Source organism: Sceloporus occidentalis, unplaced genomic scaffold, assembly GCF_023333645.1.
Source record: "Sceloporus occidentalis isolate IW3139 unplaced genomic scaffold, rSceOcc1.0.p SCAF_38, whole genome shotgun sequence".
NCBI classification, from domain to species: domain Eukaryota; kingdom Metazoa; phylum Chordata; class Lepidosauria; order Squamata; family Phrynosomatidae; genus Sceloporus; species Sceloporus occidentalis.
In genome coordinates, this window is record NW_028317018.1 from 1741968 (window position 1) to 1767509 (window position 25542).

At 37.7% G+C, this 25542-nt stretch overlaps 1 protein-coding gene across 9 annotated transcripts; it reads left to right on the forward strand.

Moving 5' to 3' along the window:
• The first annotated feature begins 741 nt into the window (after window positions 1-741).
• LOC149290605 (poly(rC)-binding protein 3-like) lies at window positions 742-24090 on the forward strand. Of its 9 annotated transcripts, XM_089488370.1 has the most exons (14): window positions 745-813; window positions 1563-1586; window positions 2332-2364; window positions 3733-3849; window positions 5353-5484; window positions 6916-7044; window positions 9085-9159; window positions 11992-12033; window positions 13764-13795; window positions 14997-15100; window positions 15455-15514; window positions 18125-18177; window positions 21001-21170; window positions 24054-24090. In XM_089488370.1, exons 1-14 carry the CDS (start codon window positions 745-747, stop codon window positions 24088-24090), a joined length of 1077 nt encoding a protein of 358 aa, XP_089344496.1. The 9 variants fall into 9 exon arrangements, with proteins under 9 accessions (XP_089344501.1, XP_089344503.1, XP_089344496.1 ...); XM_089488375.1 differs by lacking the exon at window positions 13764-13795 and having other exon boundaries at window positions 742-813; window positions 9085-9228; window positions 15022-15100; XM_089488368.1 differs by lacking the exon at window positions 13764-13795 and having other exon boundaries at window positions 6916-7065; window positions 9085-9228; window positions 15022-15100.
• Window positions 24091-25542: the final 1452 nt, after the last annotated feature.

Sequence of the window (25542 nt, forward strand, 5' to 3'; positions counted from 1 at the left end):
ATGGACACTTTGGTTAAATAACAGTCCAAGGGGTATTGGTTAATTTTCACCCTGTCAGCGACTTGCAGGTCAAATCTGCACAATTACACTAGAGGAACTCCATATTTCCTGGTGTACTTTCGGTAAACATTTACAGCATACTGGGACAAATCCTATACGTGAGCCAAGGTGGCACAGGAACCCAGCTAGCCATTAACAGTAATGTTTTATTCTGGAAGAATAAAGCTGTGAAGACTCGTGTTGGCAAGAGCCAAATAAGTCTGGTTCATCAAGATTGGAGCAATACAGAAGTAGTTTTTACATTATGACGTATACTTGCATTTTTATTAGTATTTAGTTATCAGTGGGTACTCTTAGGTAAATGTTCCCATCTTGTGCACAATATTTTAATTGAGAAAAAGTATCTAAATTTTTATATCTAAATAAATGCCTGGCATAAACAAACCAGCTTCACCAATAGGTTGTCTAATTAGACATTGCTTATTAGATCATTCGATGTCGTATGCAAAAGGCAGCATGGGGTTGGCTCAACAAAAATAAGGTGGGCCACAAATAATAACAATAAAGCTATGTGAGGAGAAAGCACAATAGTGCAAGCGTTTATTTCCCCCCAGTATTTAAATATAAATCTTCTACTTACGTAGTTAATAATTATTGAGAAATTAGAGGAATTGATAATAATACATCTATTTATGTCCTAGGTGACCTTTCAACTGACTGTCCTGTATCTTGGGCATCTAGAACATGGAATCCAAAGTGTCAGAAGGAGGCCTAAATGTCACCCTGACAATCCGTCTCCTCATGCATGGAAAGGTGCGTTACTAAGGCCAAATATGTAGACTAATATGTGTCTAGTTTCTGATGTTGGTTGGAATACGCTCCTATAAAAATATTTTTGGTGGATGAGACCAGGTGGATATATAATCAAAAGATCGCAGTTATATTGCTTATCTTGGATGGTGAAGATTGGCAAGTTTCTCTAGGGAATTACAAGATCTCAAACTGTGAGAGCCATTTTAATATCTATTTTGTTAAATAAGAAACAGAAATGTAATAGGATGCAATAAATACCTGTATGCCACCGAATTATTGACTGTTATGTGCAGTAATCTCTTGTAGATTATGTTACACCTTTATGGAGATTATTCAGGTTAAAAGAATCTATGTATATTCACTAAAATAAGGAGTTGTAAATTAGTTGAGTAGAGGTGAAACATTCTCAGAAACGTAACTTTACATTATAAAAGGTCAATCCAGACAAGTTTCATTGGCAAGTAGGCATGAGTTGGCACAGCATGATGTGCCATTATAACACTTTCACAGCCCTAAACATAAATTATTAGTTTTGGGTTAGTGTGTTCACTATTTGAAAACCATCATAATCAGACTTTGAAGAGAGTAAGAGAATTTGCTACATGCTAATCCATTCCAAATGTAGTCTGAGCCAAACACAGTCCCCATAAACCTACTGTCTGGTTACTCTGACACACAGATTAACTAAAAAGGATATATAAGTATATTTACATAATTTTGATGTTGATATCATGTGTTTTTGTTTGCAGGAAGTAGGCAGCATCATTGGAAAGGTAAGAACTGCACTTAGTTCATGGATTTATGGAGTAAAACTTAATGTAAATATATATATAAAATAGATTCATTCAAATCTAAAGAACATGCTATGGATATCAGCATTGCTGATAGTAGAAAATCAATAAAAATAATGTAGACAAAAAATAAGATGTAGACAAAAAGTAAAAAAATGAAAGCAAATTAAATTATTGCAGTATTTGTGTCAAATGGCTTAATTGCATTAATCAATATAAACCATAACCATAATGTTGGTATGATCCAAACTTCAAAATAGTGTCTCTTAGTATTCGTTTGTCAGCAGAAGTTAGGCCTGAAATGGCCACAGGTACATTGAGCAAATATCGAGTAAGGCACGACCCTGGAACTATTTTTTAAATACAGAATGCCTGTACCAGAGTCTATGAGTGAAGTCCTGCTTCCTCTGGTCTTTTGAGTCAGTTGTCTTTTTCTCTGGACAGGGGAGAGACTTTTGGATATGCCCACTTTTCTTCCTACTTCAGATAGAAATTCTTCCAGATGAGGCAATTAGCCTACCCTGGGAAGTTCCAGGTATACTTATTACTCACCCTATGTGCTGGTGTGCCTGTTTTGGTACCATTCTGACCTTGGCAGCAATCTTTTGTCCTATGCAACCAACCTGGCTCCACAAATGATGTTTGCTTTGGTGATATAGATATAAATTATTTTCATTGGTATTTTACACAAAAAGTAGAAAGTAGTCTCAATATTTTATTGTTTCAGAAAGGAGAAACAGTGAAAAAAATGCGTGAAGAGGTGAGTAGAAGAAAACAGTATATATGGAAATGAATATGTTCATTACCTTTTTTCTCAATACCATTTAATTCTTTTTCACGTGATCAACTTGCATTCACTGGTGAAACAGAGGTCATGTAGCCACCTCATTGTGGGGAGACCCTCTCCAGTGGGGACCCCCAACACCTGCTCTTCCAGTCCCCACCCGAGTATACCAATAGGCCAGTGTGCCATGCTCCCTGAGTCCCAGCACACTGAGTCTGAGCACTGGTATGACGCCATTTACCGGAGCTCAGACAAAGCAACTGTGAGGGGGAAAAAAGTAAAGTATTTTGTGTGTGTATGCATGTTATTGTGTATATATAAGTGTGTAAGTTAGTGTGTGTGTTACTGTGTGTTACTGTGCGTTACTGTATGTGTGTGTAAGAAGAATTAAAAAAGCCAAAGACCCTCTCAAATCTCATAGATCAAACAATATCAGTAAGGCTTCCACAATGAGTACATGTAACAGATAAAGGCACATGGAACAAAAAATACTGTAGTATATAAAAAATAAAAAATATTTAACATAATTCTCAGTTAAAATTGAATTTCCTAATTAAAGTGGCAATTTATAAAATGTATGAAATGCAAAAAACTCCTCAATGGGAATTGGTTGATGTAGTCCCCTCGATGGGGCTCTCACCCTTCTGTGACTCTTTCTCATATGGACGTTGAGCAAACAGAAGTAAACACCTGAAATGACAAATGTGTCTAAAACAAAGCCAAGGTCCAAGATTTGGTACTTTCAATCCCTGTTTGCTACACATACTAATCCCCTGGGAGATATGCCCAGTTTTAACAGCGTCAAGTGTGTAACTGACATCTGTAAGGTAGTTATATATTCACGCTCAAGTCATTTAAGTAACTATATTTTTTTATGGTATTACCATTATGGGTTTCACCAATCTGCCTATATTGTTTTTACGATATAACACCCAGACTTTGGGCATTATTATATAACAACCAGTCTTTATTATATAATTTTATTTTTTATATTTCATTTGTAGTAGTGGAGACTTGGTGTTGATAATAGCAACTGAGATTGCCATCACATACGTTATTAGTGGAGTTTATATATGTACTTTTTTAGTATTCTTTGTCTTGTAAAAGTCAGAAAATAAATGTTATTTAACTGAGATAAAAATGTATTATTTATTAATCATTTTGGTAGTCTTTGAAAGCCATTTTGTCTGCATTGGCAGTTAACAATGCTTCAAAAATTTATCTACTATGAATGTTTTTAAAAAATGTGAAAAACAAGTTTAGAATCGTGCTGAACAGTGCAACATTATACCGATATAGTTATTCAAGAGCATTTGTTTCTATAATGATGTATTGCCTTTATAGAGTGGAGCTCGAATTAATATTTCAGAAGGAAACTGTCCAGAGAGAATTGTAACCATCACTGGGCCTACAGATGCGATATTCAAAGCTTTTGCCATGATTGCATATAAGTTTGAAGAGGTGAGGGGTTGATATCATTTCTACAGATATAGGTTATGCCCTTCAGAGGGCATCCTTATGTTGTATTTTAGCCTATAAGGCACACATTTTCACCTTATCCATTACTGCCTTATATCATGAGATATATATATATATTTATATATATTGTATATGCACACTCTATATGGACACAAGTATTGGGACACCTGGCCATTACACCAACAGAGACATTAATATGTAGTTGCCCCCCCTTTGCAGCTATAAGAGCTTTCACTTTCCTGATAAGGCTTTCCACGAGATTTTGAACTTTCCACGAAAATGTTTGCCCGTTTATCCAGTAGAGCATTTGTGAGGTCAGACACCGATGTTGGCTCGCAATCTCCATTCCAATTAATCCCGAAGGTGTTTGACGGGGTTGAGGTCAGGTCTCTGTGCAGGCCAGTCAACTTCTTCCACACCAAACTCATCCAACCATGTCTTTATGGCCCTTGCTTTGTGCACTGGGGCACAGACATGCTGGAATAGAAAAGTGTCTTCCACAAACTCTTCCCACAAAATTGAAAGCATAGCATTGTCAAAAATATCTTGGTATGCTGAAGCATTAAGATTTCCCTTCACTGGAAGTAAGAGGCCTAGCCCAACCCCTGAAAAACAGCCTCCTCCACCAAATCTTACAGTTGCACAATGCAGTCTGTCAGGTAACATTCTCCTGGTATCCGCCAAACCAAGACTCGCCCATCAGACTGCCTGAGAACTGTAATTCATCACTCCACAGAACACGTTTCCACTGCTCCAGATTCCAGTGGTGGCGTGCTTTGTACCACTTGATCTGACGTTTGGCATTGTACTTGGAAACCCATTTAATGAAGCTCCTGCTGCACGGCTTTCGTCTTGATATTAATGCCAATGGAAGTTTAAAACTTTCAGCTATGGAATCAGCAGAGTGTTGGCGACTTTTACGCACCATGCGCCTCAGCACTTCATGACCCTGATGTGTGACTTTATGTGGTCTTCTGCTTCGTGGCTGAGTTGCTGCTGTTCCTAAACACTTTCACTTTCCAATAATACCATTTACAGGTGGAATATCTAGCAGGGATGAAATTTCACAAACTGACTTCTTGCAAAGGTGGCTTCCTATTACAGTATCACACTTGAATTCACTGAGCTCTTTAGAACGACCCATTTTTCTCACAAATGTTTGTAAATTAAGGCTACATGGCTAAATTCCTTATAATATACACCTGTGGCAATGGGTCTGATTGAAACACCTGCATTCAATAATCAAGAAGTGTGTCCCAATATTTTTTGTCCATATAGTGTGAATTGAATACTTACAATATGACTAGCACAGTTCAGCTCATAAATACTCCTCATATATATGTGACACATTGTTTTATATGTATTTACGGGAAAACTCTATCCAGCGGGAGGCCATATAGAATTGTCAGTTTACCTTTCACTTTATGAACTAAATAACATTACTTGAAAATCCTGACAAAAGATCTGGCTGCACCCTTTCCTCAGGACATTATAAACTCCATGAGTAATAGCACCGCAACCAGCAAGCCACCGGTCACCTTGAGGTTGGTTGTACCTGCAAGCCAATGTGGCTCCTTGATTGGGAAAGGAGGCTCCAAAATCAAAGAAATTAGAGAGGTGAGTTCAAGATATTAATACCGAGCTTACATCACAGAAAAACTGGGATTATATGGCTAGGATGGATATGATCAAAGTGTCTGTTTATGTCTGGCATGTTAAATTCAATTGGGCAGAGGGCCAGTTTGAATCCACAGACACCTAATGGGTATTGCACGTTTATAAATGTACTTAGTACTTAAAAATGAATCCACTGCACAGTTATGTTTAGTAAAATGGTGGACAAGTAAAAACATTTTCAGCTTGACAGGGACTTGCAGCATTCAAACAATTCAAAGTCAGGTATTTACACAAGTCACTGCATTCATAGACATTAACAGCAGCCACACGAACACAGCACCACTCACAGACAGAGCGCATAACCAACACACAACCAACAGGCACTCACAAAGAACTTCACTACCTCTCCCAGCAGCTGGCTCCTCTTCTTCACAATATGAGGATCTTCTAAGGTACATTGACTGCCAAATTCTACCTGTTGGAACAATTGTCTGTTTTCCATCCTGCAACCTGGGGGCTCCACAGAGTTGAATAATCAATCACATCCAGCTAGTGAAGCAAGATGAGATAGAGGGATCTATTCACTAAATGGGACTTGGTAGGAGAGTGTGCAGAAGAGGTGTGGTTTTAGCTCTCCATCACGTTTCTCCAGCTAGAATGGCTAAAATGGCCCTGCATAATTTTACCCCTTCAGAACTGGGGATTGGGGGATATCATACCTGAAAGACAGGAGTTCAAGTAATTTGAACATATGTTTGTTAAAGCGTGAATCATGTTTTCTTTAAAAAAAAACAACAATAATTATTAGTGCTCATATTTTTTAAAAAACTATACTAAAATAAATTTTTGCATTTATTAGGATTTATTACACATAGTAGGTGCCACTGCTCAACAATGACCCAATTTATGTTCGCCAACATTCCTTAATTACAGTAATACCTCAAATATGTTTTTTTGTTTATGTTCTAGAAGGCCACGTTCATCCTTAGATACATATTACCCTGTATTTACCCTGTATTTATTTTTTAAATACAACCTCAAGCATTTGGCTAAAGGGTTTTTTTTTACTTGTAGTGTAGTAAAATATATATTTAAATTTTTTCTTATTGTTCTATTATTTGTTTACCCTGTTTTGCACTGTTCCCAGTACAATATGGATTGAAATCTGTTTGGGGACCTCAATTTGTTTTTTCTTTTTGATTTCCAACAAAGTGAATTGCATTTCATAACTTATGTTTTTATAAGATGAGCATATAAAGCTATCCTCAAATGATAAGATCAAAGGGCACATTACTTTTAATATTTTACAAAAGACAAACAAATAGATACAATGATGTGAACTCGTATTACCTGCTGCCAGATTATACATTTGTAAATTAAAATAACATTTCACATAAAAACATTAATGCGCTATGTTTCTCCCGGTGTTAGTCTACAGGTGCCCAGGTGCAGGTGGCTGGAGATATGCTGCCCAATTCAACAGAGAGGGCAGTGACCATATCAGGCACCCCCGATGCTATCATCCAGTGTGTGAAGCAAATCTGTGTGGTGATGCTGGAGGTACAGTGTGTCATCACAGGGGTAAAGTATACACACCCAGTTCAACGAAAAATAGACATCCAGGGCCGGCCCAAGGCAAAATGCCGCCTGGGGCGGAGTTTAAAATGCCGCCCCCACCATTATCTACCCTTCCTCTCCCTCCGTCCCTGCCGCCCCCCCATTGTCTACCCTTACTCTCCCTCCCCCCTCCCTATTATCTACCCTAACTCTCCCTACCCCCCCCTTGTACTTACCTTTCAGCAGTCCTGCAGCGAGTCTCCCTGTTCGGTCTCGGTGGCGGCTTGTAATGCTGAGCGCCGGAAATGACGTCATCTTCCGGCGCTCAGCATTATAAACCGGCACCGAGACCGAACAGGGAGACTTGCCGCAGAAGAGAAAGAGAGAGGGGCGTCGAGCGGGTACTGACAACTTGGTAAGCGAAAACCACTCGGCGCCCCCCTTTCTCTCTTCTGCTTTAAAAAAAAAAAAGGGCTTCAAAAGTGCCGCCTGGAGCAGTTGCCCCACTCGGCTCCATTGTCGGGCCGGCCCTGATCACATCAATGCAGACAGCATACATCATACTGATTAAAGTGATCTTGCACCACCTGGATTCTTTTAGCATCTGTGTGAGATGTCAGAGCTGATATTTTATACACTGGGGATAACAGCTTCTCAAACAAAAATAATCAGCACAGTTAACATTAACATTCTGGATTAAGGAACCAATTCCCAAGTTTAAATAGATTAAACTTTGTTATGAAGATTCTGCGCTACTCCATGTCCTAGGGCTATATTTCTGATAATGCTCATTTACTCAAGAAGAGTTTCTAAAGTTGAATATCCCTACCCAGTAAAAAGTACACATTCTTAAACTATAACATATGGAGTCATAATGCATGGTGCACGTTACGGGTCCCGGTGCTCACAGCGTAAAGTATAAGCTAACCATCACATTGATTTCATTGTGTTACCCCTGAAACAAAGCAGCCACATGTGCGATGTATGTTTTATTTATGATTTGGCAGCTGTAGTTAGGATGAGAGGTTTAGATCTAATGTAAGGAAGTTTTACTTTACTTAGAGGGTGGTAGATTAGTAGAGCAACGTCTCAGCAGAAGTAGTAGTAGAGGCTTATACAGTGAGGGGATTTATACAAATTCTGAGTTTATAAGAAGACCAAGGGCTGATTAAGGTTTGAGTGTTTACTCAGACTAGATGGGCTGATTTCGTTTTAATCTGCTGTCAGCCTCCCATCAGACGTGCTAGAGGCTAAGACAGTGAGGTAACTTAAACATGTAGAGGATAGACATAAAGCTATCCTGAATCTAAGACAACATTGAGCACTGATGAAACCAAGTCTTACACCAAGAAACATTGGCAGGCGAGATGACCCAAATGGTTCTTTTCTGTCTTCAAATTTTGTTTTTGTGTCAAATCCTGTGTTTCTATGTAGTTAGAACTTCAACACCATTTTGACAGTTTGGTTTTATTAAGCTTAGAGAGCTTTCCTCTCAAACATCTTAAGCAGTACTTTAATTAGAAATTAGTAGCCTGCATCCACAGGCTGACCGGCTAGATTCAGCCTAACCTGGCACACTATGCACAATGGAATGGCTGTGCAGCTTGCACACAGGCATCTTAATAAGCTTACTGTACACAGTATGCCATAGAGAGTCATCGAGTACGCAGAACAAAATGGTTCAGAATGTAGAAATGCTAGCTGCATTTTCTCCCTCTTCTGGTTGCGTGCGTAATTGCAGGTAAAAATAATATTAAAAGCTTGCTGTTGCCTCAGGGATAAGTTCTTTAAATTATAACCGTACAGTGGGCATTTGTCTCTTGTGTCCCTGGCAGAGTGTTGCTTGCTCAAATGACGAAAGCAAGAGAATGTGCAAGTATTATCAAAACCATAAACATTTCTTTAGTTGATACTGTGCAGTAGGTAGAATTATATATTTATTGCACTCTATACCTGGTTTATTTTTACTTGTCAATGGTGGGTCTATCTGTTACTGGGGAATTGCATTAATATTATGTCTCCCTCTCCTATCCCTTTTCCTAGTCCCCACCAAAAGGTGCCACCATCCCTTACCGTCCAAAACCCGCCTCCGCCCCTGTCATTTTTGCAGGTGGCCAGGTAAGAGCGGACCAGCTGGGTGCCTCCACTGCCAACCTCAGCCTATTGCTGCAGCACCAGCCTCTGCCTGTTAGTTTGCAAAGATTTTCTTGCATGTTTTTTTCATCCTTCAAATTACTCATCTAACATAAGCATTGAAAACCTGCCAGCTCACTACACAGACAACTATATCAATCAAACAAAAAAAAATAGCAGATTTGGTCCAAAAAGATCATGACATAAAAGGTACAAAAACACAAAAAAATATGCAACCACTATGTTGATTGCTTGATATTTAGTACTGCATTTGTTTCTTTTAATGATGACAGGTTCCTAATTCACAACCCTTACATTCTGAGTGCATTAGGCAAAACTGCTCCATTTCTAATGTGCAGGAGATGTAGAAAAAGGTGGCAACTATATCACAGCACTCCTATTTAATGGGTTCTTATGTAATTTATCCACGGAGGTCCTGTAATGGGAGACCCTCCCCTATAAATTTTCCTACAAAATAATCATTAGCAAATTGCTCTGGTGTTGATGTGAACTTCATCACATGGTGCTAAAGTTATATATAGCTGGCAGGCTGCTCAGAGCTAATGTTCACTCATCCTTTGCATGAATGGGAGCGTGTAGGTGAATTAGAAGGAATTGGAAGAATGATTAGAAGGTAGCCACTTATTAGATCAATCATCTTTGAAAAGGTTTATAATATAAAATAATTAATCAGTGTTTTGGGCCGTAGAAAAGGATTTAAAATCAAACGTCACACTTGTTTTTCCTATTACTTCAGAAGTTGACATCTGCCAGGTACAGAATATAGATAACAAAATCCTAAGCGAAATTTGTATGCAGTCTTTCAACAGATCTAAATAAAGAGGAATTATATCCAAGAAAGAAGTGAAGATTAATCGTCACCAGTATTTTTATGGATTTTCCCCTAAATTGTGAGCTTGAAGCAGAGTTCCAGTAATATGAAGTCTGTATGCTCACAGATTTAACTATGGCTCATACAGAGCTGCACCCTGCAGGTTTCCATGCACTGCTAGTACAGTCATTAATTAAATAATCCTGTAAAGCCACATATATACTATATGACCAAAAGTATGTGAACGCCCTTCTAATTATTGAGTTTAGGCTTAAAGCCACAACCATTGCTAACAGGTATATAAAATTAAGCACGTATGCATGTCATATCCATAGACAATCATTGGCAGTAGAATGGGTTGTACTGAAGCGCTCAGCGGCTTGAAACATGGCACTGTCATAGGATGCCACAAGTCCGTTTGTGAAATTTCTGCCTGGCTAGAGCTTCCACTGTTGACTGCTATTATTGTGAGGTGAAGGCATCTAAGGAGTACCAATAGCCCAGGCACAAAGCAGTAGACCACGCATACTCCCACAGCACAGCTGGCGAGTGGATCACTAACTACAGGATTCCAAACTGCTTCTAGAAACAACATCAGCACAAGCACTGGGAGCTTCATGAAATAGGTTTCCATGGCGAGCAGCTGTGCACAAGCCAAAGATCAGTGGAAACATGTTCTCTGAAATTATGAATCAGGATTAATTATCTGGAATTCTGATTGACTAAACTAGGTTTGGCAGATGCCAAGAAAACACTCTACTGGAATGGATAGTGCCTACTGTAAAGTTTGGTGGAGGAGAGATAATGGTCTGGGGCTAGATTTTAGGGTTTGTGCCCCTTAATTCCAGTGAAGGGTAATATTAATGCTACAAAATACAAAGATATTTTAGACAACTGTATGCTTCAATCTTCATAGCATCAGTTTGGGAAGGCCCTTTCCTGTTCCAACATGACTGTTCCCCTGTGCACAAAGCAGGGTCCATAAAGACATGATATGACGAGTTTGTTGAAGAGGAACTGGAGTGGCCCGCACAGAACCCTGATCTTAACCCCATTCAACACCGTTGGGATGAATTGTAATGTGGATTGGGAGCCAGACATTCTTATCCAACAACAAAAATGTTCTTTTAGTTGAAAGTGCACAAATTCCCTCAGACATACTCAAAAATCTTGTGGAAAGCCTTCTCAGAAGAAAGTAGCTGCAAAGAGCCAACACCATATTAATATTCATTGTTTTAGAATGGGATGTCCAACAAGCTCATACAGGTGTGATGGTCAGATGTCCACATACTTTTGGGCATATAGTGTTTGTTTATTTTTACAGACCATTGTAATAGTTGTCATTACAAAAATAGGTAGTCAGTGGTGTACTTTGGAGACTGCCCTAACCCTGGCCCAGGGCAGCACCCCCAGCCGCCCCCTCTGCAGTCGGCCTCCTGAATGCATTAAAGGCCAGTGCATGCCTTTAAGACACGATGTGCTGGCATTTGCAGGTTATGAAGGCTGTGCAAAGCATAAATAGGCTGGTTTAGAAGATCCCCTTATATCTGGCAAATTGTACCGCTTGAGAGCATTGTATAGCTTGATCTGCTCTCTCCCCTTCTGTAGCAGGGGTACTGCCGCCCTCTAGACCTGCAGCCTGGATATGTCGGTACGTAGAGTATTAACACAAAAAGCATTCCACCTTTTTATTTTAATATAATATAAATACAATATTTCTTGGATATAATTTCACTTTAATGCTTACTGTCATCATGTATGAATGATATGTTTTATATGTATAATATATCTGAGCAAAATGTCTAATTGGACAGGGATACAGCTGTAGAGAACAAAATCACTTATCAAAAACAAATCTTTAGATATTATTATCACATAATATATCTTATAGTTGTTTTCAGATTCCTGTAGCATATGTCCACATTTCCTTTTCCCAAAATGTACTCTACCATACTGATATTATTTTATCTCCCTATCTGTTTCAGGCCTACTCAATTCAAGGACAATATGCCATTCCTCACCCTGATGTGAGTTCTCATCTCTCTTTATCTTCAGCTACCTTCTTCCTGACTCTTTCTTCCCCAGCATGCTGTTGCGATTGATAATTAATATTAGATCATAATATTAATATGTCTGAGATGGGAGCTCTATATCTGTTACATTGTGGGCCGCCATGAGACATGTGTTACTCCTTTATAGAGAATAATTACCCGTTATATAGCAGTCTTTTTGCAACAAACACATCATATTAAATCACATCACAGTCACAAAATTATATATCCACGTCAAAATAGTAGATGAAGCTATGCAAAATACTATAATAATAACAATATTGAACTTTAGGAGTTTTAGGAGTCACATAAGGAAATTGCCATATTATTCCCAGAACAAAATGTCCAAATAAGTTTAGAATAAGTTTTAGTGGCCCAGCTTTCATAGTGTAAGTAGAGTCACTTTCAAGACCCAAGAGGCCCCATTACATCTTGATATAGCTTGGTCTACTAAAAGATATCACAAGCCTTTTGGACTATTGTATCACATAGGGAAACCTTATTATTGTGATAATGCAGAACAGCTGTTGTGCTAGTAGACTTACAAGTAAGTATTTAAATTACTTAAACAATTATAAAATGTCAAAGTAGTACTGTTACTATTAGCTGTATAGATCTTGGTTAACCAACACATAGCCCTCCAGCTGCCATGATGTAGCCTACAGCTAGTTGATCATCATAGGGGCATCATAGGAGCTACCTGTTCAGCAGGGTTACAGGTTAGGTTTGCAGAGGCAAGAGATAAAGCCCAGCATTATTTCTGATGTAATTATGAATAACCACCTATGATGATACATACCTAGTGACATAGCTTATGAACGAGGAACACTAAGAGGTACCTTTAATTTTACATTGTTTGTCTGCAGAATATGCATTTGCCCCATTGTCTGTGGACAGCTTTTTACATGTGATATACTTACCGCCAATCACTTCCAGTATAGGGTGGGGTCTAATGGGATCCCCATGTGCATATGCAGAAAGCACTCCTATTGATTTCAGTGAGAGCTCATTCCTGCCACTTATTGGCTGCTTCAATAAGTCAATCAGTGACAAGAATTGTCAGAAAACATTAAACTGTCCCTCTAATTGCATTAGGTAGCTCTCCGGCTGCTGTGAATAAACTACCATTAAAATTATAGACTGATCATATCTTTGTCAGTGGGCAAACATACAAAATCAGCAGGGGATCAAATATTCCTTCACTGTATTTCTAGAAGCAAATAAACACACACTTTAATCTTTCTGGAGGCGTGGGTTTGACACAAGAGGAACCACCGCCTGTCAGCTCTCAACGTGACCGGGGGGGGCATGCAAAAAACAGCCCGCAGGATCACTCTCAAAGAATAATGAAAAAGAGGGCATACAAAAAAACCCATACAAAACAGCATTAAAATACACTGACTTACTCACTGTCTCTCTACCTTCTTCTGCACCCCCAGCTCTGCTTCTTCTCTTGCCTCTTCTTAGTTTTATGTCATATTTCTTCTGTCTTCTTTCTTCATCTGCTTCTCAAGGTATCAGCTCCATTACCCAGGCCTCCATGCATACCCTCTCACTCGACTGGAGGAACAGAGGAGAGGCCGTCCCCAGGTTGTTCACTGTAGCTCCTCCCTTTTGCAGAAGTACTCCAAGAGGCCAGAATAATGCTTCTCTTTCTCCGCAAATCTGTCTGCAATATTCTGGAGTATTTCCACAAAAAAGTGGAGCCACAGCACTCCATGGGTACAGCCTCTCTCCCGTTCCTCCAAACAGGGGCGTGGGTGTGCACAGAGGCACCAAAAATTAATGGAAATACTCCAGGAGGCCTGGGTAACGGAACTGGTACCAGGAGGAACTGGACAAAGAAGGTAGACATTGAGAGGGAGCATAAGAGTGGATGAGTGTGAGAAAGAGTGAGTGACAGACAATGGCAAATGGCAAAAGCCCTCCAAATTTCATCCAAACTGAAAAGAGAAGAAAATGAAGTCTCTTGTCCAAAAATAAATAGACGAACATTTTTCGGAATCATTTTTTATCCATTTGCACAGGTCTAGTTCACATTAGCAACATGTAACAACGTGTGAATGAACAATATTTTATTACTTTACAATGATGCATTAAATATTAATTATAATTGTTCATTTACTACAGGTCATCTAGTGTTAGATGTGTAGCTTGTAAAAGCGCACATTTAAATTTAAATTGTGAAATTAAGCATGTCTGGTATTCTTTGCTTTTGGTGGGTTTTTTTTGGTCTATTTTTTTCTGGTGAAATAGAGTTGAGGTAGAGGCTCTTCAAAAGTGGTCAGTATCTATCTATTTGGTGTCAAGCCTTACCATTCCAGGTTGCTAATCCTGTATCTGGAAGATCAGATAATCATTCTTACTTCATTCCAAACATGTTGTTCCCCATGGTACACTTTAATAATACTGATACCACACATTATTAAAACTACAGTCTGAATGGTTACACCCTATGTTTGTTTCAATGTCCCCCTCTCTCTCTACAATCTAAGCCGGGGTTCTGTGTGAACAGCGGCTAAGTCTTAACCTACCCAGGAGCCCTTGTGTCTAAATGTGAACCTAATGGCACCCTACATAGTTTTTTTTTATTACAGGTCCATTTATTTAATTTGGGTGCCACTGACCTAGTGATAGTTAATGGGGTTCATGACTGATTATATATCAATGTAAGTAATAATACAGTTGATTTGTTAGCTGTGTGTAAGGTGCAGCCATTGGTCTATTGATTAGAATTGTGTCAGATTACTCATGTCACATTATGGTCATGATATAAGAAGATTAAGGATATGTTCGCTCTCTTAACAGGGTCATATTCTCTCATCTTGGAAGTGGCTGCATGTTTCATGGCCCCCCCCAATTATTTGCTTTATTTTATTATTTGACTCTGTTTTCTTGTGCCTGTGACTTCTTGTATTCTCTAACAATAACCTTCTTAGTTCTAATGTCCCTCCTACCCCTCAGCAGTTGACCAAGCTCCACCAGTTGGCCATGCAGCAAACCCCCTTTACTCCCCTTGGACAGACCACCCCTGCTTTCCCTGGTACGTACCCAACTTTCCCGTTCTAGAGTCTTCCTACTCTTTTCTTCTCTTCTCATGTCTCAGGCGTTTTCATTTTTCTTTCATTCATGTTTACTATGTAATATATTTTTGTAATCACCTCTAACTTTAGTCACTAAAGTCACTAACTACATTGTAAGAACTGCACCTAATGTCATATTGTGTATTCAAAATGTGTAGACTTCAGTTTTTCTTTCTTTAGTTAGAGAAGTCCTAAATTATTCTATCGGACAGAAAACATTTTGCATCAATTTCTGAGCTTTTTTAGAAGATGGAAGAAAATGCTGATCTCCTCAAGGGCAAGAGGGTTAAATCTATTTCTTCTTTGCTCCTTAGGAGAAAAGCTGCCCTTACATTCCTCTGAAGAAGCTCAAAACTTGATGGGCCAGTCAGCAGGTAAAATGTTGATCTCAGGTTTAGTTACATGAGAGGACAATGTCCAAATAAAGCATGCAGTTAGAACCGTTTCCGTTTCTATATATAGAGCATATAGAGGTAGATTTACCAATGGGCTATGCAAATTGCGTAGATGTTGGTATGGGTTTAGCAATTGGCGTAGATGTTTCAATATATAATGCCAGCTCAGCCGTTCTTGCTGGAGAAATCTACTAGCGCTGGCCCTTCAGAATAAATAATGAGTGAGAGTATAGAAAGCAAACTGTCTGTAAACTCTCCCTTCAGTGAATACACCCCAATGAATCAATGGATGTGTGGTTTTAACAGTTGAGTTAGTTGATTATATGTGTGTATTAACACAGTGATTAGTTAAGGGATCTACATGAGTTCAGTTAATTGATGGATGTATATATACACATGATGACACATGTATATATAGAGAATAACTTGATTGTGTCTTGATGTTTAAGTAACAATTTTACATATCTGTATTAGTTCAGTAGAGTTTGAATTAACTTTTTAGCGATTACTTTTGCTGTGTTGTATAAGTTAAGTTAATATAATTTGTTGATATTTGGTATGATGTTGGTATACTTTTGATGTGTTCAGCAAAGCATGTGTTGCATCATATATAATTTAATAGTTTAAATTGCATAGTGCACATGGTTTTTATTTACTATAACTCTATATTTATATGATTTGAACAGTGATACACAATTTTTCCCAGTGTCTTTCAAACATCACAATAGACCTTGTTCGAGACAATCTAGTACTGAAGTCCCTGGTTGTATTTTCTGTGTTTTCACCCTGATATGATAGTTGGCTAGTCACTGGCTGGCACTCTGATGGTCATTTCAGACACATACTTATGGTTTGCAAAGCATATAGGTAGTACAGTTAATCTTCTTTTTATATATATATATATATATATATATATATATATATATATATATATATGTATATATATATATATATATATATATATGTTTATTAATAGTTTTGAAATGTGCATGTAGTTTACATCCTGATGTTACACGTGATTGCATTTCTGTGCTGTGATTAGATATTTGTTGTGCATGGGCTCTGTGCATTCATTAGATTTGTGTACAGGTTATTTGTTTATTATACACATTTTCTATGTGTATAATGGTACTAAAATACAATTTCTCTAACTTTATGTTTGGAAAACATTGATTTGTCCAGGGAGACTATCATAAATTATAAAGATTTGAATGATTGAGGACCATCCACTTATAAGTCTGGTCTAAATTAAGGAAGCATTTACTTAAAATGCGATGTTGAGTTTGGTTTGGTGAATTTTCTCTTATTCAAATAGCTTGAAAAGCAATTGCCCCCCTCCATAGCTCACCCCTGCATATAACCCCTTAATGTTTAATCATCAAACTTTTAATGTTTATCTGTGAGAAAAATCTGGTATACATTAAAATTCTGAACTGAAGTTTACTGTCCCAGTCACTGTATGCAGTGGTAAAGATGATCTGGTCACAAGAAGATAAGAGCTGTTCCTTCACATTTCTTATAAATGTGAAGGGCAACAAACCAGCACTTTTTTGGGGTGGCTAGGCACTAATGATGTAACATATAATCAGAGCTTTCTCCCTTACAGATAGAATATTAGGTATATAAAAATAATCACTTGAGAGCTTGGAGTTGATTCTTATTTTTTGTTGTTGTCTATGGATTACTTTAGGTCATATGCATACTAATATATAATGAATATAAAATGGTGTATAGTTCAAAGGTTATATAATTATAAGTATTCTATGTTGTTCTAGGTGTTTATGATAAGAACTTGCTCCCTCTATCTATCCTGTCCCCCGATACGTTTTCATTAATGACAATTATGCTGTCTGTCATGCTAAATATGTTATCATGATGGACAAGTTTTATGACTTATTTTACAGAATACTTAATAAATTATGTTGCCGAAGCCCCTAATTTTGACTATTTATTTTGTAGCATTTGCATGTTTGCTCACTGCTTTGCAAGTCTGCGGATTTGTAGACTACGCTAGACCCAATTGACTTGATATCAGTAATGGAACAGTGAAACATGCAGTATGCTGATTTAATGGATTTTCTGGGTTATCATGATGCATGTTTAGTAAAATTGTATTTATTCTAAGTTCAAGTGTGATTTAGAGACTTTTGCCTCTTGAATTGAGATTACATGACTTTTTTCCCAAATCTTGGAGCCATCAACTGTCTGAAAAAAAAGAGAAGATCAGGCACATGTAGCAGATGACTTTGAGATCTAGATTCATGCGAGAGATAGGACATATTTGTTTTTTGCATAATAACTTAGATCGCTGGTGATAAACAGTTGTGAAATCCAGACTCTAGTAAGAGAGGTCCTTTCTCACATGAATGATGCGTGATATCTCTAAACACAGGTAAGAGACAGATGTAAGACCCAGTCTCATGTAGACACAGATGGTAAACACTGATATCAGGTAAGAGACAAAGAGGAAAAGTTAGTAAATGAGAGACAGCTATGACTAATATGTTCAACTAATAGACAGCAGAGATCTAAAGTGAGATACATTTGTGAACCTCCATGTCACTCTAACATGTTTGCTTCAAATATTAGGTATGGATGCCAGTCCCCAGGCAAGTACTCATGAACTCACCATACCCAATGATGTGAGTATCTTTTTCCCTCATACATACACTTAAATGTATGTTTGTGGCTGATGCACATATTAGTAATAGGATATAGTAAAGTATATATTATAGAATATCGTCCATATCGTTGAAAATGTATATACAGTGGCAAGAAAAGGTAAATGAACCTTTTTGAATAACCTAGTTTCTGAATTACATGTTCATAAAATGTGATCTGATCTTCATCTAAGTCACAAGTGTAGACACAATGTGCTTAAGCTAAAAAACACACAAGCAATGAAATTGTTTGAATTGAACACACCCATTAAACATTCGCAGTGCTGGTGAAAAGAAGCTAAAACCTTTTCACCCTTTCTCAGTAATAACCTCAAACAAGCACTTTCGGTGGCTGCAGATCTGACCTGCACAACGTTCAGGAGGAATTTTAGACCATTGTTACTTACAGAACTGCTTAAGCTCAGCCATATTCTTAGGATGTGCGGTGTGAACGGCTCTCTTAAGGAAATTCCATAGCATCTCTAATGTGTTAAGGTCTCCGCTCTGACTAGGCTACTCCTAAAGGTGGATTTTATTTTTTATAAGCTATTTTGTAGAATATTTACTTCGATGCTTAGGGTCTTTGTCTTGCTGCATCACTCAGCTTCTACTGAGCTTAAGCTGACAGACAGCTACCCTGACATTATTCTATATGATTCCTTGATAAACTTGAAAATTCATTGTCCCCACGATAATGGCATGATGCTAACCAGTTCCTATGATTCCTTCAAGCCTTTAGCTGTTACTCTAGGGTTCTTTTATTACCCCATTGAACATTCTGGGTGTGCCCTTGAAGTCATCTTGGCTGGGCGCTCACTTGTAGGGAGAGTTGCCACAGTACTAAATCAGCTCCACTTAAAAAACTATTAGCCAAACTGTGGACTGTTGACTATGTAAACTCTTTGAGATTAATTTGTAACCTTTACCAGCTTTATGCAAATCATTCATTCTTGATCCAAGTTCTTCAGAGATTTATTTTTGTGAGGCATGGTTCAAATCTGCAGATGCTTCTTGAGAACAGCAAAGTTCAAACTGTGTGTTTTTTAATGACAAAGTAGCTCTAAAACTCCCCCAATTGATAAGACTCCAGGTTTGGTAACTCCTGACTCCAAATAGCTTTTGTTAAAGTATTTAGCCTAGGGGTTGACATATTTTTTCCAACCCACACTGTCAATGTTTAAATTATGTATTCAATATGTACAAGGACAATACAATAACTTGTGTGTTATAAGTCCAAACAATTTGTATTTGTTCATTATTGTAACTTAAAATCATATCATATGTTAAAACAAATGTATACATAAATGCTGGGTTCACTTTTTTCTTGCTCCTGTATTTCTATAGGTTAATCCCATTAATGGCAGTATAACATTTGGCAAAAAAATGATCTCTCTTTGACATTAGAGGGGAAATTCCATATTTTTTCTTACTTCTTATTGATACAGGCCTATATAGATGATGCCAGCATACAGTATTGATACAAGCAGTTTATAAAATGTTGCCACCACAAATCACAGTTATATGGTCCCTTACTGTATTTTTATTTAGTTAAAGTGAAGAACTGTTTTCAAGATACAAAGATATGGCGGTTCCATCTTTTTCGCTTAGTTTTGCAGGCTCTTAAGGGCTTTTGTCATTAATAACATTTGGTGGTAGACTCATTTATATTACAGGTGAAATAGATAGAGACAAAAAAGATAGTAATAAAAATGGTGAAGTACGGCAAGTTGTGTAATACAATTTACAATGCAAATACAATACTCTCTGAGTGGGTGCTGTTACCTTACACAAACTTCAAGTAGAATAATAATAAAAATTTATAAATTTATCGATTGATTGAATAGTGTAATGTGTCTGTGACAATGAACAATAAATTGGGATGTGTATAACCAATTTAAAAATACGTTTTCAAGAATATTGTGCTTTTGTTTTTTTAAACAGTTCTAGTTTTAAGTTAGCTGGATATTGGCCGTTAATATATGTTCTAGCTAATGAAAGTCTATGAAGTAGTCTATGGAGGAGCAGACATCATCAGCATTGTCATAAATAATCAGCTAAGTATGTTGTTTGAGCAGGAAAAATCACCCAACATATAACATGACCGACAACAATGGAAACCTCCAGGTCTGCTTAAGTTAAAGAATATTTTATTATTAGAATACAATGAGATATAAATCAGTTGAATGGTAACCTATACAGCACTGTATTTTAAGCTTAAGTAGAATCTTGTCCATAGGACTTCCCTTTTAAGTCTAGAATTGACTGTGGTTGCTGTGGTCACGGTCACATTCAGCTCAGACTAGATATATGTAGGACTGCAGAAATCTTGTTACGGTGGCTAGAATACATCAGGTATTGTCTCCTGAGGAAATCAACTCTATCTACGAGCAAAGAACATATTGAGAATTTAGATACAATTTTATGTTGCTTCTGTGCACTTCTGCCTATGCGAGAAAGCATCTCTTCTCATGACACAGGCAAAGTTGTATTCTATAGTTGAGTATTTGTATTGTCATGTTGTCTCCGTTTTGTAAAGATCAATGGAGGATTCTGATTCATATACCACTTGCTCAATACATGTTTCTGAGGGCATATGTCCCATTTGTATGTGAGAGCACTATTATTTTTTTTAATTATTATTATTTTCCTCAAGGCTTGCATCACAGTTTTTAGAACATCTCTGTGGCTGGAACAGGTAGACTGTTGTCCCTGTCTAGATGCTACTTTCCACTGCTGTACATGGTGCTTGTGCATTTCTTATGTGTACCCAAATGAAAGCATGTTTCAGCTGCTCTCCTTTTCCAGCTAATAGGCTGTATCATCGGACGCCAAGGGACAAAAATCAATGAAATTCGACAGATGTCTGGAGCACAAATCAAAATTGCCAGTGCCATGGAAGGGTCAGCAGAGCGCCAGATCACCATTACTGGGAGCCCAGCTAACATTAGCCTTGCACAGTACCTCATCAACGCCAGGTGAACCACATTGTTCAGATTGGGGCTTATGCAAAGACATATACTTTCAAATCAACCCTCTGATAAAAAGCACATTATGACCAAACACTGGGTACAAACAGGGCTGGTCTTAGACATCCAACCCAGGAAAGGATATTCCCTTGCTCCCCCACCAATTCTATTATATAGATAGCAATATTTTTTAAAAAAATTATTGTGCATTTACACAGTTTCATTTCTAAACCCATTTCCCGCCATTTCTACACACAGCTACGTGACTTGCATTATTGGAACACACTGCAATACACTTTTATTTGGCAAACTTTCTGAGCTCCTAGAAAAGATGGATATCAGGGGAAGAAATAAGGATACAGGGATTTAATGGCCAAAGAGGGTCTATCCTTCCTAAAGAGCAATGTTTTTTTTCTCATTCTCCTTTTATTAAAAGACAGCGATGGCCATAAGTACAGTCAATAACGCATTTGTCACAGCAAGAACAGGGTACAGCCAGTGCATTAACAACATAGTAAACAGCCCCTGTGTGAACCCCTTATAAAGTATAATAAAAAAAAAGCACCAGTCTGCGTTTTACATTGGTAATACACAAGACACAACCCTGAAGCAAATACATATGAAGTGTATATTACATCTATTAAAAATAAATTTTTCTGGTAATTTTTTTACCACAGCTGGAATATTAGGGGAAGGGATTTGTAGCCAAGTATCATGAGCTGCTCACAGGAGGCAGTATCACACAGCGAAAGGCATATTTCCCACATGTGTTCAGGATAGTTAATACTCGCAATATTCAAGGTTCAGAGTCAAGCTCCTTGGTGCGTTTTATTACAGGAGCCTCTGGGTGAACCCACTGCGCCTGTCTCAGCGCACACTATGCTGTGACACGTGATTTAAGCACCTCAGACGGCAGCCCTGTATATATAAAATGGGTTGAAAAAGCTTTCACGAACTGCAACTCCTGTAAACCATAATGATAAGGGTAATTTAAGCTGTAACTGGCAGAAGCATGCACATTTTGTAGTGATGTGAAAAAGGATGTAATATTTGAGAATGCATTGGAAATAAAACCTTCCTATATGTGCCCACTATGTATATGTTGGAAACATCTATTTGATAAATTTACTTAGGGGTCTTGGGGCATTTCAGTAAATATTAGTTTTTGTTTCTTTGCTTATTTCATTCATCATACAGTGGTACCCAAAAGTTTGCGTACTCTGGCAGAAATTATTAAATGTTGGCATTGATTTTGATTTGATCATTTTATTTAAGGCTAGTGATCATATGGAGCCATTTATTATCTCATAGTTGTTTGGCTACTTTTTAAATCACAATAATAACATCCAAAGGCCCTGATCAAAAGTTTACATACCCTTGAATGTTTGGCCTTGTTACAGACACACAAGGTGACACACATGGGTTAAAATGGCAATTAAATGCTCATTTCCCACACCTGTGGCTGTTTAAATTGCAATACGTGTCTGTATATAAATAGTCAATAAGTTTGTTAGCTCTCACATGAATGCACTGAGCAGGCTAGATACTGAGCCATGGGGAACAGAATAGACCTGTCAAAAGACCTGTGTAACAATGTAATGGAACTTTATAAAGATGGAAAAGGATATAAAAAGATAACCAAAGCCTTGAAAATGCCAGTTAGTACTGTTAAATCACTTATGAAGAACTGGAAAATTCAGGGACCTCTTCATACCAAGCCAAGGTCAGGTAGACCAAGAAAGATTTCAGCCACAACTGCCAGAAGAATTGTTCGGGATGCAAAGAATCAGGAGAAACACAGGCTGCTCTGGAAAAAGATGTTGTGGTTGTTTCAAGGAGTACAATACGACGATATTTTTGAACAAAAATGAGCTGCATGGCCCAGTTGCCAGAAAGAAGCTTTTACTGCTCCAATGCCACAAAAAAGCCTGGTCAACACCTTGACACACCTCACAGTTTATGGCACACTGTAATTTGGAGTGATGAGATTAAAATAGAGCTTTATGGTCACAGCCATAAGCGCCATGTTTAGAGAGGGGTCAACAAGGCCTATAGCAAAAATACTATCCCCACTGTGAAGCATGGTAGTGGCTCACTGATTTTATGGGGGGTGTGTGAGCTCTTAATACGGGGAGACAATTTGCAGTCTTCCTCATAAAAGCTGTGCATGGGATGCTCTTGGACTTTCCAGTACGGCAGTAACTCCAAGCACAAGGCCGAGTTGACCCTCCAGTTGTTACAGCAGAAAAAGGTAAAGTTTCTGGAGTGGCCATCACTGTTTCCTGACCTTAATATTATTGAGCCGCTTTGGGGAGATCTCAAACGCCCGGTTCATATAAGATGACCAAACACTTTGCATGACCTGGAGGCATTTTGCCATGATGAATGGGCAGCTATACCACCTGCAAGAATTTGGGGCCACATAGACAACTATTACAAAAGACAGCATGCAGTCATTGATACTAAAGGAGGCAATACACAGTATTAAGAAATAAGGAAATGCAGACTTTTGAACAGAGGTCATTTTTTTCTTTGTTGGCATGTTTTGTTTTATGATTGTGCCATTCTGTTATAACCTACCGTTACATATGAATCCCATAAGAAATAACAGAAATGCGTTTTGCCTGCTCACACGTTTTCTTTAAAAATAGTACATATATTACCAATTCTCCAAGGGTATGCAAACGTTTGAGCACAGCTGTATACTGGGAAATAATGGGGAAAATAAGTTTTATTCTATGTTTTTTTTTTGCTTTTGTACCATTATATCATGCAATGTGATTCATTCTTTATTTCAAAGCAGGAATTTATGAATAGCTTAACTTGTGCTGAAAAAATTTAAAGCATAATCTGTTTATCTACTTTTTCTTCCTCACCTATGCCTTCTTTTAGGCTGACATCTGAGGTTACTGGGATGGGCACACTGTAATATTCTCCCTGGAGTCCTGCCTCTCTGACCCTTTGTGATTACCGCTGACTCTTCATCCATCTTCAAGAACAATCTTCTCATTATAATTCATGCATAATAGACTGTTGTAGTGCAGGATATGAACAAATAAATAAAAAATAACATTGTGTATCAGGTGTGCCATCATGAAAACACACAAAACACAACATGAAACTGCATTAGTGCCAGTATAGGACCAAACCAATACATGTGCATACACAGACATTGCTTTGGGCACCATTCATTTATCAATCCATGATTGTAGGTTCAGGAAACATTTAATGCATGTTTTCTTCAAACGTTTTCAGTGAAATAACTTTCTTTTCATATATTTTGCATACTTATTGCATGACTATATTAGCCAACACAATTGTCTACCCATACCTGATAAATGTGAGTTATTTGTAATATTTTAAGAAAGCTGTCAAAATGTGTACAGTATGTTCCATGTTGATATGAGAGCCATATTGCCATGGTATACTACATGTTCACATCCAGCCCCAAAATAATTTATTATGAACATCACAGTTCATATATTACCATAGAGGTGTAACACGGTCTCTTTTCCCTTACAGTTTACAGGGGACTAGGATTTGTGTTATTTCCCATAAATCATCAAGAGTCTCCAAATTACTTATAGGATAGGATGTCAAAACATCAACTCGCCACCTTTTGAAAGGTTACTTATATAAACACAATGTTACCTCCCTCTGCTCCAGACACGTCTCTGATTTTACCGTTTCTTGATTCCGTATTGGGGCTTACTTAGCGTCTGGTGTTTCTGTTGTGGAATGAACCTTAGCTAATTTAACTATAATATGTATGATAATGTTGTCTTCTTGCTACTTGGGGATTATTGATGTGTATGCACTTAATGAAATATTTATTCAGAAGCCTGAAAATATATTACTTTGTGACCATTCATGGCTCTGTCCACTTATTTCTAAATACACGCTACAGTCATTTCACTTTTTGATTGGACATTTACTTGGATTGTGTAAAATTGCAGCTCAATTTTAGAAGTGATTGGATCAAATACTATATATAATATTACAATCTTAATGAACGTGTTATGCTCATTGGAGAGGAAACCAAAACTATCATTAAGTTTACTTAAGTTATTCTGATTTATATTTTCCGGTTGTGACATCAGCTGATCTCAGAACCACTGGAACTCATGCCTTTTTTTCTGTGATCCTCAGTGAAGGGTACATTCTACCACCAGTACACAATTGTACACAGAGAATGCTTTTTTCTGGCACACGCATTGAACCAAATTTAAACATGATGAGGCAGCACAACAAAATGTTTTGTTTTTTTTAAATGAATGATTAAGTGGAATAAAAAATGCCTAAAGGTATAATTTTTTTTAAAAGGGTAACCTGATATTTTGACTTACATTGTTTAAATTCCATAAAATAGCAATTTACATTT